General features: G+C 37.8%; 1 protein-coding gene across 9 annotated transcripts in view; it reads left to right on the top strand.

Annotated features, from left to right (window-relative positions):
* Positions 1-401: 401 nt before the first annotated feature.
* LOC116714202 (LIM and calponin homology domains-containing protein 1) overlaps positions 402-15861 on the top strand; it is a 72241-nt gene continuing 56781 nt past the window's right edge. For 7 of the 9 annotated variants that reach the window (XM_032554594.1, XM_032554591.1, XM_032554592.1 and 4 more), the window contains exon 1: positions 402-714. In XM_032554594.1, coding sequence (XP_032410485.1) covers positions 613-714 — 102 coding nt within the window. In that variant the 5' untranslated portion in view covers positions 402-612. The remainder of the gene's footprint in view (positions 715-15861) is intronic. The other 2 variants (XM_032554598.1, XM_032554596.1) reach the window with 1 other exon arrangement.

Genomic DNA, 15861 nt, shown 5'->3' with positions numbered 1-15861 from the left:
TTGGCTGCCGGTGGAGCGGCGCTGCTGTGTGTATTTTGGACCGTTGGAGCGATACTGCGGTGTGCGAGTCTTAAACTACCATCAAGTGAACGGAAAACAGCAACATTAAAACCGGAAGTTAGTCTTTACAAAAATAAGAGCACGCATTAAAGCCTCTGACGAACAAGCGAAGCGAAAACTTCCCCTCCCAACTTCGCTAACTGTTTTAAAATGTCTCCAAATGCTACAAAAGTGAACTAAAATGTTGTAAGTGTGGAGAGTTTTAGCTCTGTTTTTCATCCTTCTGCTGATCCAATATATTTTCAAGGAGTCTGTCTGCAAGCTACCTTTATTGTGACAGGCTTCAAGCCTCAGTTCTGTAGATAAATACGTGCAACTTGACGCTGCAAACACTCTAGCAGGAGCGACTCTGTGGAGTGCACAAACTGGTTCGTTTGCCTGGCCGCCGGTGCTGCTGCTGCTGCTGCTGCTGCTGCTGGAACATCTACAGCGACAACGGAGGGAAACTGGAACACTGACGCGGCTCTTCACTCATTTCGGAGGAATATCGCGGCTTTTGCACCTTTTCTGTAAGGCGTTCATACTTAAAGAGAAGAGCCAAGTCCTTCGTCCATGGCCAGTCCGGTTACAGACCTTGGACAGTCTCATCAGCATCAACCTGTGCCGGAGTCGGCCGCCGACTCTGCGTTTCTGGAGGCTCAGAAATGGATCGAGGTGAGTTCAAAAACTCGAGTGCTGAATCACCTCATCAGAACCTGCTTCCTTTAAGCGCAGGTGTTTGTTGATATAGCATGGCCTTTATGTAGCCTCCTGTTTAAAGTGCACTTTATTTTATTGTTTCTTCACCTGTTGAAATAAGAAATACATTTCCCAAAAAATACTATGCAGGTTCATTGTAGCTGCATGCATCATCTAAATCCTAACTTTTACCCTTTAAACATAACCTGAATATAACACTAATCGTAAAGGAACAGTTTCAGTTATTTTGTCCAGGCCCTCCTCAAATTTGCAGAACGGGCTTGCTGTTGTACAGTGGCTGTTTAAAGTGACCCGGTGCGTGTTTGGCTGAAAACAATGAATGCATCATGTGGAATGGATTTTTGCCCCATTGCAGGCCCAGTCAACAATAATCACACACAAGCGAGGTTTTGTTCAGGGAGAATTTCAATCATGACACTTGTCAGTCTCCATTTCGTTTAAGTTTGTCATCATCCTGCTTTCAGCTGACTGACAACTGCTTCATGATTTTCACTTTACTTATTTTTTTATAATTAAAATGGAAACATTTTGATTTGGAATAGTGGAGATCTCCTTACCCTGTGGCATAAAATGTTTGACTGTCTTGGATTGTACCTGATGTTCATCTGTTCATTTTTTTTAGCTATTAATGCACATGCCAAGGGAAAATCTATGGCTTGTTGCTAGAATGCCATTTTTTCTGATCATTTCTGGCTTTCTTGAAGGTCTGATCAGCCAATTCTGATTTTAACAGATTCCAGTTATTTTAAGGAATAAAACATATAATTGTGACAAATGATCCCCAAGTTTCTTAAAAGATGTAATAGTTATGAATCCAACAGAAAAAAAATAAATAAAAAATTACAAGCTTATCCCCAAATGCAATAAAGCATATGTCCCCTTCACTGTTGGCTGCCTGGTGCATCTCTATTCCATATTTCTAATATTGATATTTTTATACTCTCACAACACACCATGTTATCTGCATTAAAAAGACACAGATAAAAGTGTCAGGCGCCTTTGTAGGCCTATTTAGCAGCTCCAAACTCCTCAGAGGGCCATGTCACATCTTTAAAAAGCCACCACTGACCTAGAATTCATGAGGCTGAGAGCAGATCAGTGGAAGTGAACTGAAACTGCATTTTTGTTGTTCTCCTCTCAGCTTTCTCCCTTGGGATCTGACTTCATTATCCCCACACACCAGTTGACAGTCACTCATTCCTGACTGAATCTAAGCACAAAGTTTCAGTCAACATCCAGTAATATACCAACTGCTGCACCAGTATAATGTCAGCACCTGATGCAAGAGGTTATGCCAGCAGTTTCCCCAGTTTGAGATTTATTGTCAAAGACAAATCAAACAATAGAAAACAGTTGAGTCTGGCATGTTTGGATGTGTATCTTCTCAGCAGTTCGTTGAGGATGAAGCTAACTTTCGTTTTATGAAAGGTGTTTTGCTCACAGTTTCAATTTTTGCTCAAATGGTGCAGACTTGACTAAGGAAGACATGCACAATTACTTCCTAAAGCCATTTTGGAGTTAGTTCATGCCAAACATAATTAGGCTGACTTCTTTTTTCCCCTTACATGGGTCACCTTTTACTTATTTTGTTTTGGCAGGTGAAAATAATTTAAAACCTGCCATTTATCATCTAACCACACAGACCCCTGCATCTGCTTTCAAAGCCAGATTCATGCCTCGCTGTTTGCCTGTCCTGGTGGTCTCACCATGGTTAAATCTTGAGCTAATTCAATGCTTCAGCTGTGGGTTGTGCGTCAATTGAAGTAAAGCTGTGGCAGTCAAAGGGCTTGTCATGAACTACCGGGATGCATCTTGCGAGGATTAGATGCAAAAGTAATTTTTCACAGATGTTTGATGAACTCAATGATGAGAGGTTGACACAAACTTTATTTTTGTAGCAAAATTATTACAGTTCCTCTAAAATTACAAACAACCAGTGGTGGATATTGCCAACTCAAAAGTTACTTTAGAGAAATCTAAGCATGATTAACATTTTCTCACATAGTGAGAAAAACACTGCCAATGGAGACATGCCCTTATTGGCTAGAAATGAACCAGACATTAATTGGCTAGAGTGAGACTTAACCATTGATAAAGGGGTTTGAATGCAGCCTTGCTCCAACACACCTGAATCAAGCTGTTATTCAGCTCTGCAGAGGCCCGGTAATGAGCCATTCATTCCATAGATGGAAGAACTGAATTTGGGCATCCCTAATACATAGGATAAGAATAAAGAAGTTAAGCTCTTTCAGTGACTTTATACTGGAAATACAGACAAACTTAAACCTAGAATCGCTTGACCAGTTCTAACTTCCATGGATGGGGCACATTGTGATTGCAAAATTATAACCAGAGCAATTTTAAAACTTGTTCTTGGTCTGTTGTGGTCAGTAGCTATCAAACATGGTCCAAAGCAGGAGCAGTGAACAGGCGACAGGGCCATGGGTGACTGAGCCTTACTAATGAAGGAGTGAAGACTGGTCTGTGGTCCAGTCCAGGAGTTGAACTACTATGGCTGAATTTACTGAGGTGTTACACAGTGCATTACATTTGGACCTGCATAGCTAAAGGCCAGTCAAAGAGCCTATGCTGACTCTTGTTCACCGCAGAAAACCCTAATAATGGGCGCGTGAACACCAAAACTGCACCAGGAAGCAGTGGAGGGACGGCTTGGTCTCACTAAATACATTTTCTTTTAAACTTGTTTGATGGCTAGGTGCCTTGTTTACTTGGGAACAAATGGGACCATGAAAGGATACACCATGGGAAGATGACAAGAAAGTAGAGACACTGTGATGCTTTGGCCAATCTTGGGCTGGGAAACCCTGGACATCTGCCATCCATGTGGGTGTTATTTTGACACTTCCCACCATCAAGTATTGTTGCATACTGCGTACACCCTTGGAAACAGTACTCCCTAATGGCTGTGACCTCTTTAAGAGCAATAATACTCCCTGCTACAAAGCAAGAATAGTTCAGGAATAGTATAAGCAGCACAACAATAAATATGAGGCATTAACTTGGAGTTGAAGTTCCCACAATCCCAATGAGTCTTGCAACTTACATGACATGACGGTTCTGCTAACATGTTGGCGCTGAAAACTAAGCGCACCTTCTGGGGCCTGGTGGAGTCCTTGTGTCAAAGGTTCAGGGGTGTCTTTTTAGCAAAGGGGTAGCTAACACATTATTAGACAGATGGTCATAATGTAATGAAAATGTTATGTTTGAAAATAATAATTATCGTGTTGAAATGACAAACTAGTCATGTAAAATATTCCTCAGCTACAACTGCCAGACAAAAGGCATCCAGCAGCATTCTTTGGAACAATCCAGAACTGCAGTGAAGCATTGACACCTGCAATTATTAAGTCTTTGATGGGTGCTTCTTCACACTCTCAACCCTCTCTAATGATGGTGCTTAAGTTCCTCTGAACTTCAGAGGAGTCTGGCTGGCCCTTTGATGAGAGCAGAAGCCCCCAGTTGGTTAGGTTGAATGATTTGTGTCGAACAGCCATGGGGCGTTTTGCTTGAACAGAAACCTGATGAAACTGCCTTATTTGTCTTCTTTTCTCTGAAGCATCTCAGTAGTTTGATGAATTGGCTTTTCTCTAACTGGTAGTTTAGGACAGTTCTGCCTCTAACAGAATCATGTGAAATTATAACAAATGACAGGTTGTGTAATTTCAACAGTTGTATAGTTTTGCCTGAGCTGAAGACAAATTTATTGCAAAACAGGCAGCTAGAATTATTAGAAACAAATTAGAACAAGCAAAAATGCAAATTATGTAACCTTATCTAATCCAAAACCTATACTGAACTGAAGCCCCAGAAATCAAGCCATTTTTTTTACTGGCAGCTTGATTACTGTTGGTACTTTTAGGTTTAAGCTGAAAAATTTTGTTCAAAATTTGATTACTCAGTCTGTTAATTTTGTTTGTTCAAATAGCTTTCAAACATGAGTTTGAGTGATTACAAAGTGAAATGATTTTAGTCGTAATGCAGGATCAGCAAGGTGAAAACTGTCTGGATTAGTTTGTTTGTTGGCTCTGTGCTCTAACACATTCTAGTCTAAACAAGGTTTCTTGGCACAATGTTTTTTTCTCCTGAGCATGTGTGAGCGTGTTGGGTGTCCCTTTTCTTACCAAGTAAAAACACATCTGGAAATTTTGGAATAATATAAAGATGCCTGAATGGAAAAGTGAATGGAGAAGTCTCGACATGCCAATGTCTCAGATCTCAGCAGACAGGTCAGGCATATTACAGAGATTCTCTTCAATGTTTATATTACCATGTATACTATATTTAGACTTACTGCTAGCATAAACCCAATTATGACATACACTGATGGGGGGAAAAAAGGTTGAATATGAAAATAAGATGTGTACATTTTTCTAGTCTTGGATTATACATCTATGCATTTTTATTGCCCTGTTACAGGATTTCATGTCACCTGTTTAAACTCCAATTTGCTGCTTCCTGATCCATGCCTTTGGCTAAATAATTGTTGCTCTTTGTTAATGGATTTTGATCCAGTCTTTTGTTTTGGATCAGGTTGCTTGTTTCTGTCACAGGATCTGGCAACAGCTCTGGCACAGTCTGTGCAAAACAGGATGAGTGCTGGCAAAAAGAGCACATCCTTCTGGAGCAAAGGGGAAACCTGAATAACTCTCAGTATGATGATGGATGTGCATATAAATAATCAACTTCTGCTAACACCATAATCTAAAGTGGATTAGGTGAACTCACTACTTGACATTTGCATGCTTTCAAGCAACTCATATCCACTAAAGATTTCTAAACATATTCTTCTTTTAAAAACTATTCAAAATTATGCTTAGATATTTTTGTCCGATTTGCTTTTAGGAGCATTTTTATTTTCTCTACACTTCTAAAACGCTCTTTAAAATTCTTAGTGAATTTTAAAGAATTCTTATAAAAAGTTTTATCTACACTCACCACTGATTGAACCATCAAAACCTCAAAAATTTGACCTTTTTTCAATCAGTGAATGTACTAAACTAAACACTACCAGGCTGCAAGTCAAAGCTTTACAGAAACTGGAAATTGGCCTTAAAATTTCAATCACTGCATCTTTAGTAATTGTTTTTTATTTAACTGAAATTCTCTGAGGGCTTTGTGAAAGACACCATTTAAGGTCTTTATTTTTTTTAAGTTAAACATTTTTCTAGTGGAATAAATTAAAGGAATTCACCATTACTTTTTTTCTATGGAAAAGAAGAGGAGCCCAGATGGAGGGATGTCAGAGAAGGCGGACCATGATGCATGGTTGTTTACCAAGGCTGCCGTCCACACTGTGTTTAGTCTTCGTTGTTGACTCACACAAACTGTTCCCTGTGAGATGTAAAAGAATGCAGATATTTTACTGGTCAGCTTGATAAGGTACTTTTTATGTTCAAGTGTACACTTCAGTAACATTTTTAATTCATTATAATTAACCGGCTCTTGAGCTGTAATTAGAGTTCTTTGTTGTTCAGGATGTTGTTTCTTTGAGCAGAGGTCAGTCTCGAAAAGCATAAAGTCTTGAACATATTTATTTGGTTTGTTTATGAACTTATGTAAACAAAAATCTTGCAATCTACTTTAACATAAGATTTTCACCAATTTGCCCTCATTGTTGTAGTTAGTTAAATGATTTATTTCAGTTTAACAAACATCTGTAATTACTCTGTCTGTGTTTAGTTACGACCTGCTGCATGATATCATTTGCAGTTTAGGTTCTTTGTAATTTCATCCTACAGAATGGACCGTAATGTTAAGGGTTGAGCTTTCTTGGCAGTTGCCGTTGGAGTACTTGGGCTGCATTGCTATGACTACAATCTGTTGAAGAATGTAATTTTAGAAGGAAGTGTCGGTCTGAGAAGGATTTAGGCCACTTGAAGGATGTTCCATTCATCACTTAGTGCTCTTATGAGGTTTAGACCCAGGATGTACAAAAGACATCCCTATCTTTACTACCATGATTTATGAAATCAGGGTGTGCATAGCTTTTGTGCTCGCTAAAGTATTTAATCATCCATTTTTAGTGTTTTTTAATGCTGTTGTTGTTTAAGGTAGCACTTTCTTATTTTCAGAACTGCAATGTTTGATTTAAAATCAGATTAAAGAAAAACTGTGTAGAATTCCAACATTTGAAACATAAGATTTAAGAACAAAATTCCAAATGTTTAGTCTGTCAGTAGTGTCATTTTTCCAATGATAACAGAGAGCAAAGGGCAGGAATTTGCATCTTTGAGTCTACATTAACACAAACCAGACATGGACTCTGTTGAAGACCTGAGCTAGCAGTTAATTATTGTCATTTCCTAAAATGTGGTTCTTTAAGCAGCTATAAAGCATCATGGAATTTGAGAAAATTAACTCAAGAATTGTTAGTTTAAATTTTTCTTCCAATGCATAATGTTTATTCTAACCCTAACCCTAACCCTACCCCTGACTTATAATAATGTAGTGTGAGCTGAAGGGTTGGTCATTGGAGAAATGTGATTTTTTTTTTTGTCTTAAGTGTTGTGCAGCTCAAATAAACCTGTGAAAGTTACAGATGAAAGTTAATTCTGTGACGATCACTGAGTCACAGATGCAAATTCCTGCCCTCCACTCATTAAGAATCTGTCAATCTTTTCAAGTTGTGTTGCAAATAACTGCTGTGTTGACACAGTTGAATTAGTGAAAATGGTACCACTGAGGAAACGTGTTTGAAAGATATTATCAACTTTTAACTGCAAGTACTAAACCAGATCTTGTGTTAGAACTCCTTTTACACTGGTTGTAAAAGACAGAATTAAGAACCACTGGCAGAGAGCCACTTGGTGTAGCATTATTTCTTCTTTAGAAACCGTTTCCTTCTAAATTTATGTACTGGAACACAGTGCAGGGAGATTTACTGGTTAGACATAACATTATGACCACTCACAGATAGTCATTTGCACTGATTATCTTTCTGGCAACTATATCCTGTGATATATTAGGCAGCAAGTGGACATTTTCCTCCAGAGTTGATCTGTTAGAAGCAGGAAAAAAATCTGCAATTGTAATGATTTCCGCAAGTTTGATCAGGGCAAAATTATGATAGTAGTTTGTAGCTTGAGCTACACCCTTTTTATTTTTAATTGTAGATTTCAACACAAATTACGTACATCGAATGGTTTGTTCCATGGTTAGCCTTATGTTGTTGAGGGTTTTGGTTTGTCCTCGTCTGTAAGGAGAATCACTTTCTTTAATTGTCTGCTTTTGTTTTGTGGCTTTTTGCTCCTGTGAAGCGTCTGAGTGCAAGTTTGAAATCAACATTTGCAAATATTCTCACTCAGCTCACAAATCAAATGCAAATTAATGTTTGACCTTTTCACCCCTTTCATTTGACTTCTTTTTGGTAGTTTATGGGAACCAGTAAAACTGCTCTTTCCAGGCCTTGTTTAGCTTATGAAAAATGGGGTCACATGTACATGTTAGTCATATTTATCACTTCTTAAATTGATCAAAACAGCAGATTTAAATTTCTTTCTGTAAGTAATTTAATAATTTAACATTTTAAATCAAAGGTAAAGATCTCTTGGCCTCATCGTGTTAGATGCAAACAAATGAATGCTTTTTATGTATGTCAGTCTATTTCAGTGGATTAAATGCTTCTGAATAAAGTGCAAAACTGAAATTAGTTGTGCAGTATGATTTTAGATTTATGTGAAAATATTACTTTGAATGCATTTTTAATAATGCTTATCTAGCTCATGTTGATTCAGTGACATTTTAATGGCAGTAATTGGTAAACCAGTGAAGCATTGCCTCATTTTAAAAGTTGGTAAGGATGACGTTTGTTCTACCTGTAGCTGATTTGTTTAGTGATGTGTTCTCGAGGAGCCTCCAGATAAAGCAGTGAATTGAATGGTTGCTGTTCATGTTCAGTAGAAGCAATGTGGATGTTTTAAAGCTCTATCTGTCTGACAGAAGGATGATGTTCATGTGAAACAGGAAGGTTGATCTTTTCTGGTGACATCTACAGGTTCTTCATTTCACAACCAAATTTATTTAAATGAGGTGGTTGCTGGACTTGGTGACAACAGCGTTACTCAGTTATTCTCATTCTCATCACAACTTAGACAACAGTATTTTGTTTAAGTTGTGTATTTTGACAGTATTGACCACATTAGACGTCACATTTTGTAAGGATGTTTAAAAAGCCTTAATATTTTATTGATTCCAGTAGCGATCGAAGTGGCAAAAAATAGAAGGCTAAGAAAATTTGTCTTTAATAAGATGACAAGTGGCACAATTCCTCTTAAAATATCTATTAAATAAATAAAACTAAACATTTTTGTTTTATGTATATCTTCCTTTTTATATTTGTCAGACTTTCTGTGGCATTTTAGTAATCCAGTATTTTGGGTGATGAACAGAGGATGGCACATGACGCACACTTTTCTTTCAGCCATCTGGAACTTTTTCTTATTATATTTTTCTACTCAATTCAAATACAAATCTGGTGGAATCTACCGATTTTTCTCTCTTTACACTCCAGATGTCTGAAGCTAAATCTTTGCGTACTTGTATCAGGTTTCTGTTATGGCAGATTGATTTTCCTCCTAATTCTCTCCTTGATGCCACCAAGGCATGACCAAATTAAAAAAGTAAAAAAGAAAGAAGATCAATTCAAATTTTAAATGCCTGTGAAGAACACAACCCACCCAGCATGTCATCTGCTCACTGTTTCTCTTTGTGTCTGTGGGTACGCCTCAGAGTGTGTGTCTCCTGCCTGATGTCTGAAGTCTGTCTGTGACAAGGTGAACAGAGTCATCTTGTTCAACTGCTGTGTGTGTGTGTGTGTGTGTGTTCATGCTCTGAAAGAGAAAGCTTTCAACAAGAAAGATTAAAGCAGGGTAGCATTCAAACTGTGTTGCAGCACTCACACATGCACACGCACACACAGTGCTGTGTTAAAGAGAGGCAGCCGGCCGTGTGCCAGGCTGCACAGTCATTCTCTGCAGGAAAGCTGTTGGGTAGGGTTGTTACTTAGCATGCTTAGAGGTAAATCTAATAAAAGGGTCACCCTGAGAATAAACTGATAGGCGACAGCACATAAAGTGCCTTAGTGTTAGGCTTTGATCTTTTAAGCCTAAAAACATTGAAAAAAAAAGCCTTCTGAAAATAGCTATTAATACAAGAGGGACATTTTGGCTTTTTTATTACTTATTTATTAAATAAGTAGCCACATGGCAATGTCAAAATCCTCGATGAATTAAACAGGAAGTGCTTTTATTTTGAAGAACCCAAAGTGCTTTGGCAATGAAGCTATCTAAACAGAGATAGAATAAAGAAGCAAGTTAAGTTTTGAAATTATCCACATTAATTTAATGGTGATTTCAGTTTGTGGTGATTTTTATATTGCTACAGCAGGCATACGGGTTGTTATAATTAACAACCCGTGGAAGCTTAATTAACTTCAGATCTGTAACATTCCTAGTTAACAAGTCAAATGCAACTTTAAACAAAAGAATATGCACATCTCTGACAGGCGTGGTCTGTGGTTGACAACTTTAAATAAAAACACCAACTCTGAAGTTGCCATTAACTCCTTTTACTAGCTTGTACTGTTAAGAAGTATTACAGGAAGTCCTAAGGAAGCGCATAATAACAACTATAACAGCTGCATTATAGTTGTTATAACTATAGAGAGAATCATTTACTTCTCCTTCTCCCATGAAATTGGACAAGAAAATATTTGTTCATTAGTCATGAAATGACTCGTTAGAACAGGGGTGCCCAAGGGCCGGCATCCTGCCTGTTTTAGTTTTCTCCCTGGTTTGACGCACCTGGATCAAATGATGGCTCCTTAGAAGGCCTAAGAAGAACACTGACATGCTGAAAAGGTTGTTGGTACTACCAGGGAGAGAACTAAAACATGCAGGGTGCCGGCCTTTGAGGACCGACTTTGGGCACCACTGGTTTAGAAGGTGAGCCTAAGTCAGCTTTAAATTCGATGTTATGGTGGCTCCATTATGTTCATTGCTAAGGTCTGCTATTATGTAAATGCATGTAGTACAAGAACATGTTTAAGCATTCATAAAATAGAATTAGCATTAACAATGACAATATTTTCACTGGATATTGCAGGAGAGACTCACACTAGCTGAACACATTAAAAGTTACATACTGCAGTTAAGACATTAACTCCTCATGCCTTTACACCAAAACCTCACTTCAAAAATACAGAACCAACTCCTTATTAATGACTTTCACAGGTTTTAAGTACAGTTAGTATTATGTAAATATGCTTTTTTACCTGAAACCTAAATCGGCTTGCTTCTTTGTTTTCACCAGTGCCAAAAGTTGGTTGAAATTCGACCTGCTTGAGTTACAGCAGGTCGAAAATGACTTGAACTCAAGTCATTTTTTAGGCTTTAGTGGGAACACAAAAGCTAAGGAACAAGAAAAACCTAATTTATCTGTCTTTGTAAATGGAATTGGAGAAATCACCACTATTCTCTTAAAGGAAAACAAAGCTGATTAAAAGCAGTTTTATAGTAAAGCTATTCATGCCTTCTTCTTGTTATTTACTGGCTTTCTTACTTTTGACAGGAAAAGTAGAGCCTCTGGAGCTGTTTTGAGTTGTTCCTTTGAACACACTACAGAGGAAAAGTGTTTACGTTCTAGTTGAACGCCCAGCTTCTATTTAATTAAACAGGAGCCACAAATCAACAGTGAGCCAGAAATATGTGCAGGTTACACAAGCCATGTTGCTCTACGTCACTTGTCTTGTAATCTGCCAAAACTATTGATTGTCCTCATTTACAAGCAGGGTGGTCACATTGCCTGCCTCTGATTTAATTCAGGATTTATGCATTCCTGTATGGACTCTGACATTTTGTATACAGGTCAGTTTAGAAACCATAATTAAACCTTTGCAAATGTGCAACAACTCTTGTAGTTGTTATGAAAAGATTTTATGCAGATGTACCCTTGCTATTAGCTTAAAGTCATTGCATTAGGTGTTATTCTGAAACCTTCCTCTATCCTGAGGTGTATGAAGCTTTTAACAGCAGATAAATGGGACCTTTTGAGGGAAAAGGCAGTGACTGATGTTTCATCACCATCCAGGGGATGTTTCTAATTAGGTCATGCAGGATGAGCTGGTTTTTTAGTTTTCTAAGCCGGCGCTCTGGGGAGCTGGACTCTTTCTGACTGCCGAGGGAGTAAGTGAAACTTGACTGACAGTCATAAAGCTGTAATGTGAGAATTGTTTAAGAAACACAGCAGCTTTTGTCAGAATATTGGCTGTATTACAAGTGAGTGAAAAAAGCAGAAACATAACATGTCTCTTGTGGTTACAGATCTTGAAAATCTATCCTTCCCACCCATTCCCTGAATACATTTCAGATTGTTGTTGTTATACAACTGTAACAACAATCTTGGCAAAAGTTGAAAGTGACAGGCTAGTGATAGAAGTTCAGAGGGGTTAGTTAAAACCTAGAGATCTCAAAAACTGAACATTTGGAGTTGTTATAAAAATGGTTTATATTAAGTACTTTGGTGTTTTATTTCGAGTTAAATAATCAGGTCATTTACATGACTCTGGAGAACTTGACTGCATGCTGAGGAGGTAATTCAGCTATTAGCTTCAGGTGTGTTGGATCATTGACACACTTTAATGCTGCAGGAAAACAGCCTTTGATGATTTGAGGGCCCCTGTCTTTTCCCGACTTGAAAGCTCTATGCAGACTCTCCATGCCTCCTTCTCTGTTTTTAGTACTTTTCCATGACAGAGTTATAGCACCACTTGCAGGCCTGGAATAGTTACAACAGCATTAAAGCTCGTTTTCATTGTCTTCGTGTAGAAGTCTTTTCTTTTACAGATTGTATGTTCAGAGAAATCTTGTAGGAACAACATAAATAATGGGTATTTTAGGGACAACGGTTTTCATCCAGATCAGTCTTTTCTGTTTGTTGGTTGTTGAAACTAAAAGCTAAAGTAGCAGGCCGTCTTTTTGAATCGGATAGGTTTAGATGACTCAGGTTTGCCATGAATGGAAGCTTTTTGAACTGAGTGGGATTGCTTTCATTGTTGTTCACACAGTGTGTCATACACATTACTCTGTGCCCACTGGGTCTAACATTCCTACAACCCCCTAGTCCTCATCCCATTCAGACACCAGCGCACACACATGCACTCTCACACATGAATACTGGCTTCGCCCCATTAACAATGTGTGCAGCCATCAGACTCTGGGAAGTGACACAACCGTACCAACACTTGCCTGAACTTCCCTGCATGATGACAAAATATACATACACTTGTTTTATATTAATGCAGGCAGATGGTATCTCTTATCAAAGGATCAGATGAAAGAAAGTTTTATCTGATCCTTTTTCACTTTATCTTGAAATGGCATAAATAATATTATACCAAAATAAAAACATCCATGCATCTGTGTCATGAATGAAAAAGAGGAGAAAGAGGTTTAAACTTTACTATAATATTTGCCAGATATGCACTTCCTGCTTTCATGTTTTGTTTTGGTAAGGACATGAAGGATTTACAAAATGCATCGTGTTTACTGTCTTTGCTGACCAATTTGACTATAATGAAGAAATGTAAACAAATGTAGAATTTTACACAGTGAACACTGTCAAATTTAGATTTTTGCCAATATTCACGTTTCACAAGCAATATGTCCATTCTTTATTGAAAATACTATTTTCTTTTCTATCTCACTGTACATGCATTTTAATGCTGGAATTTTTCCCACATTTGACTTATTTTCCACATTTAAGTAGTTCTTGCTCTCCTTTTTAATATGTGTCTGTGCATAAAATCAGTCAAAACCGTGCAGCCAACCAGCACTGGATTTGATCAGGTCTATATCTAGTTTGTATCTTTATAATCCGGCTTTAAATAAGCTTAAAGAAGAAGTCAGTATCAGGTTGTTGTAACAGAAGTGGATCTATATTTCCGTTTTTAAAATCTATGAAGCTACTAATGCTCTGATAATATCTTCTTTTCTGATCTTTAAAGTTGCTTCATTGTACATTGAATTCAGATTTGCTGCTTGAAAGGTTTTTCTGCACTCAGGTATGCGTAAGCTCCATTAAAAGTGAAGAGGATAAAAGCTTCTTTTAAAAGGCAGAAGTATGACTTGGACAGTAGAAGTCCTGTTCTCTGGAACTGCAGAAGGTCAGGCTGTGTGGAGCGGCAGCAGCAGGCAGAGGTCTCCTCAGGCTCCTTCAGAGCTGGTTCACTGCCAGCCCTGCAATTTAGGAAGCTTGTATGTTGAATACTGGCAGCAGTTTAACTTTGGCAGACCATTTAACATTTCACATTGATGGACTAAATGCTGTCTAAAGGTGCTCTATTTTGTTCTTTCTTTGGTTTTTCCTTGATATCATCTGCATAAACTAGTACTTAATCACAGCAGATAAGAATATTAAAAGAGTAGGCCTTGAGTAGCAGTAATGATGAGTAATAATGAGGCCATATAACACAAACCTATCAATCATTCAAGGGAATAGAGGCCCAAGTTATAAATCAGTATTACATCTAGATTCAAAAGACAAGTTAGAAAAATGTGTTTTGAAGTTACAGTTTATTAGAAACTTCTCAGCATCCTTGTGTCATGTCTTTGCCAGCAGCCATTTTTTGCATTCATGAACATGCATATACAAATTACTCTTTTGAATCACCATATAAGTGTGGAGAAACTATTTTGTATTAGCCAAACTCTGATTTGATAGTTTTTCTACATTTTAATCAAGACAAAGAATACTTGGGTATAAACCTGAAAATTGTTTCTTTTCTAACATGCTAATATGTTATTGATTCTGAATACATCCATTAATTTGCCTTTAAGCAGACTCAAGTAAGATAGGTGAATATTAGCTTATGTGTACTTGAAAACAAAGTCCAAAATGTGAAACTGCTCTAAGTAACGGCCCTAAAAAACAAAGCTTGCTCAGAAATTGCTAATGGCATTTTCATTAATACCAGATATTTAAAGCATGAGGCTTCTTTATTATATTACATAATTTTGAGAAAGGCTGTCAACAAAAGACTGTCAACGAAATACGAACAGGGGACATTTTGTTTAATAGTTGTACATTTGAGGGCTATCATCCTCATCCACTTCTGGAGTTTTAGATAATCACTAATCCTGACTGTTAATCTTAGCCCAAATTAAAACCCCAACAACATTATGCTGTATCACTAAAACTGTCACATGCCCAACAAATACCACGTTGCCAACATCTCCCGAAACGCAGAGGCAAACAAAAGGGCAATAAATATTGTTGATTAATGTCAGTCCTGTTTTATTTATCAGACCGGTACTGAACATGTTTAGCATTGGTCGGTACCGATATTAATGCCATTATATTGTGCATCCCTAGAAATGCATTTGAGAAACAAGTTTTGTTTGTTCATTGAGTTAAGCTGTTACCTGAAATGCATAAAACCTTAAATGTCTACACACAGCAACAGGTTTTTTTTTTTTTATTTGTATTTTTTTTTTTACCCCTCCAGGGGGCCTTTTGTGGGCTCTAGTGTCCCTTATGTGATAGTGGGGTGACAGGAAACAGGGAAGGAGAGGGGGGAAGACAAGCGGCAAATGTCGTCGGGTCCGGGAGTCGAACCCGCGACGGCCGCGTCGAGGACTCAAGGCCTCCAAATACGGGTCGCGCTACGCCCTACGCCACCACGGCACGCCCCACAGCAACAGTTTTTGTTGGCACTCTCAAGAAACCTGAGAATACCTAGAACTCATTAATGTTCTAAGCTTTGTAGCAATGTAAACGATTCATCTCTATTGTCTGAAATGGTTATATCGTATTTTGACTGCAGTTATCTTCTGAAAAGCTTACAAAGTGATAACTCAACACAAAACAGACTATTCAGTGCATGTAAACTGTTGTTTGTCTGAAATATTTAGGCTTAACATTCCAAAGCTTGAATGTGTTTTTAGGAATGCTCAGTCCTGTTAAATTCATTGTGTTGACGAAACCAAGTTGTAGACTTTTTAATGTTGATTTCTACTGGACAGAATTGCCTTAAATGTCCAAATTAGATTAAAATCTGTTGTAATAACCTGAATAATGCCCTGTTTT

This window comes from Xiphophorus hellerii, chromosome 23 (assembly GCF_003331165.1).
Source record: "Xiphophorus hellerii strain 12219 chromosome 23, Xiphophorus_hellerii-4.1, whole genome shotgun sequence".
Classification (NCBI taxonomy): domain Eukaryota; kingdom Metazoa; phylum Chordata; class Actinopteri; order Cyprinodontiformes; family Poeciliidae; genus Xiphophorus; species Xiphophorus hellerii.
Note: the sequence above shows the minus strand (reverse complement) of the source record. Positions and strands in the feature narration are given on the sequence as shown.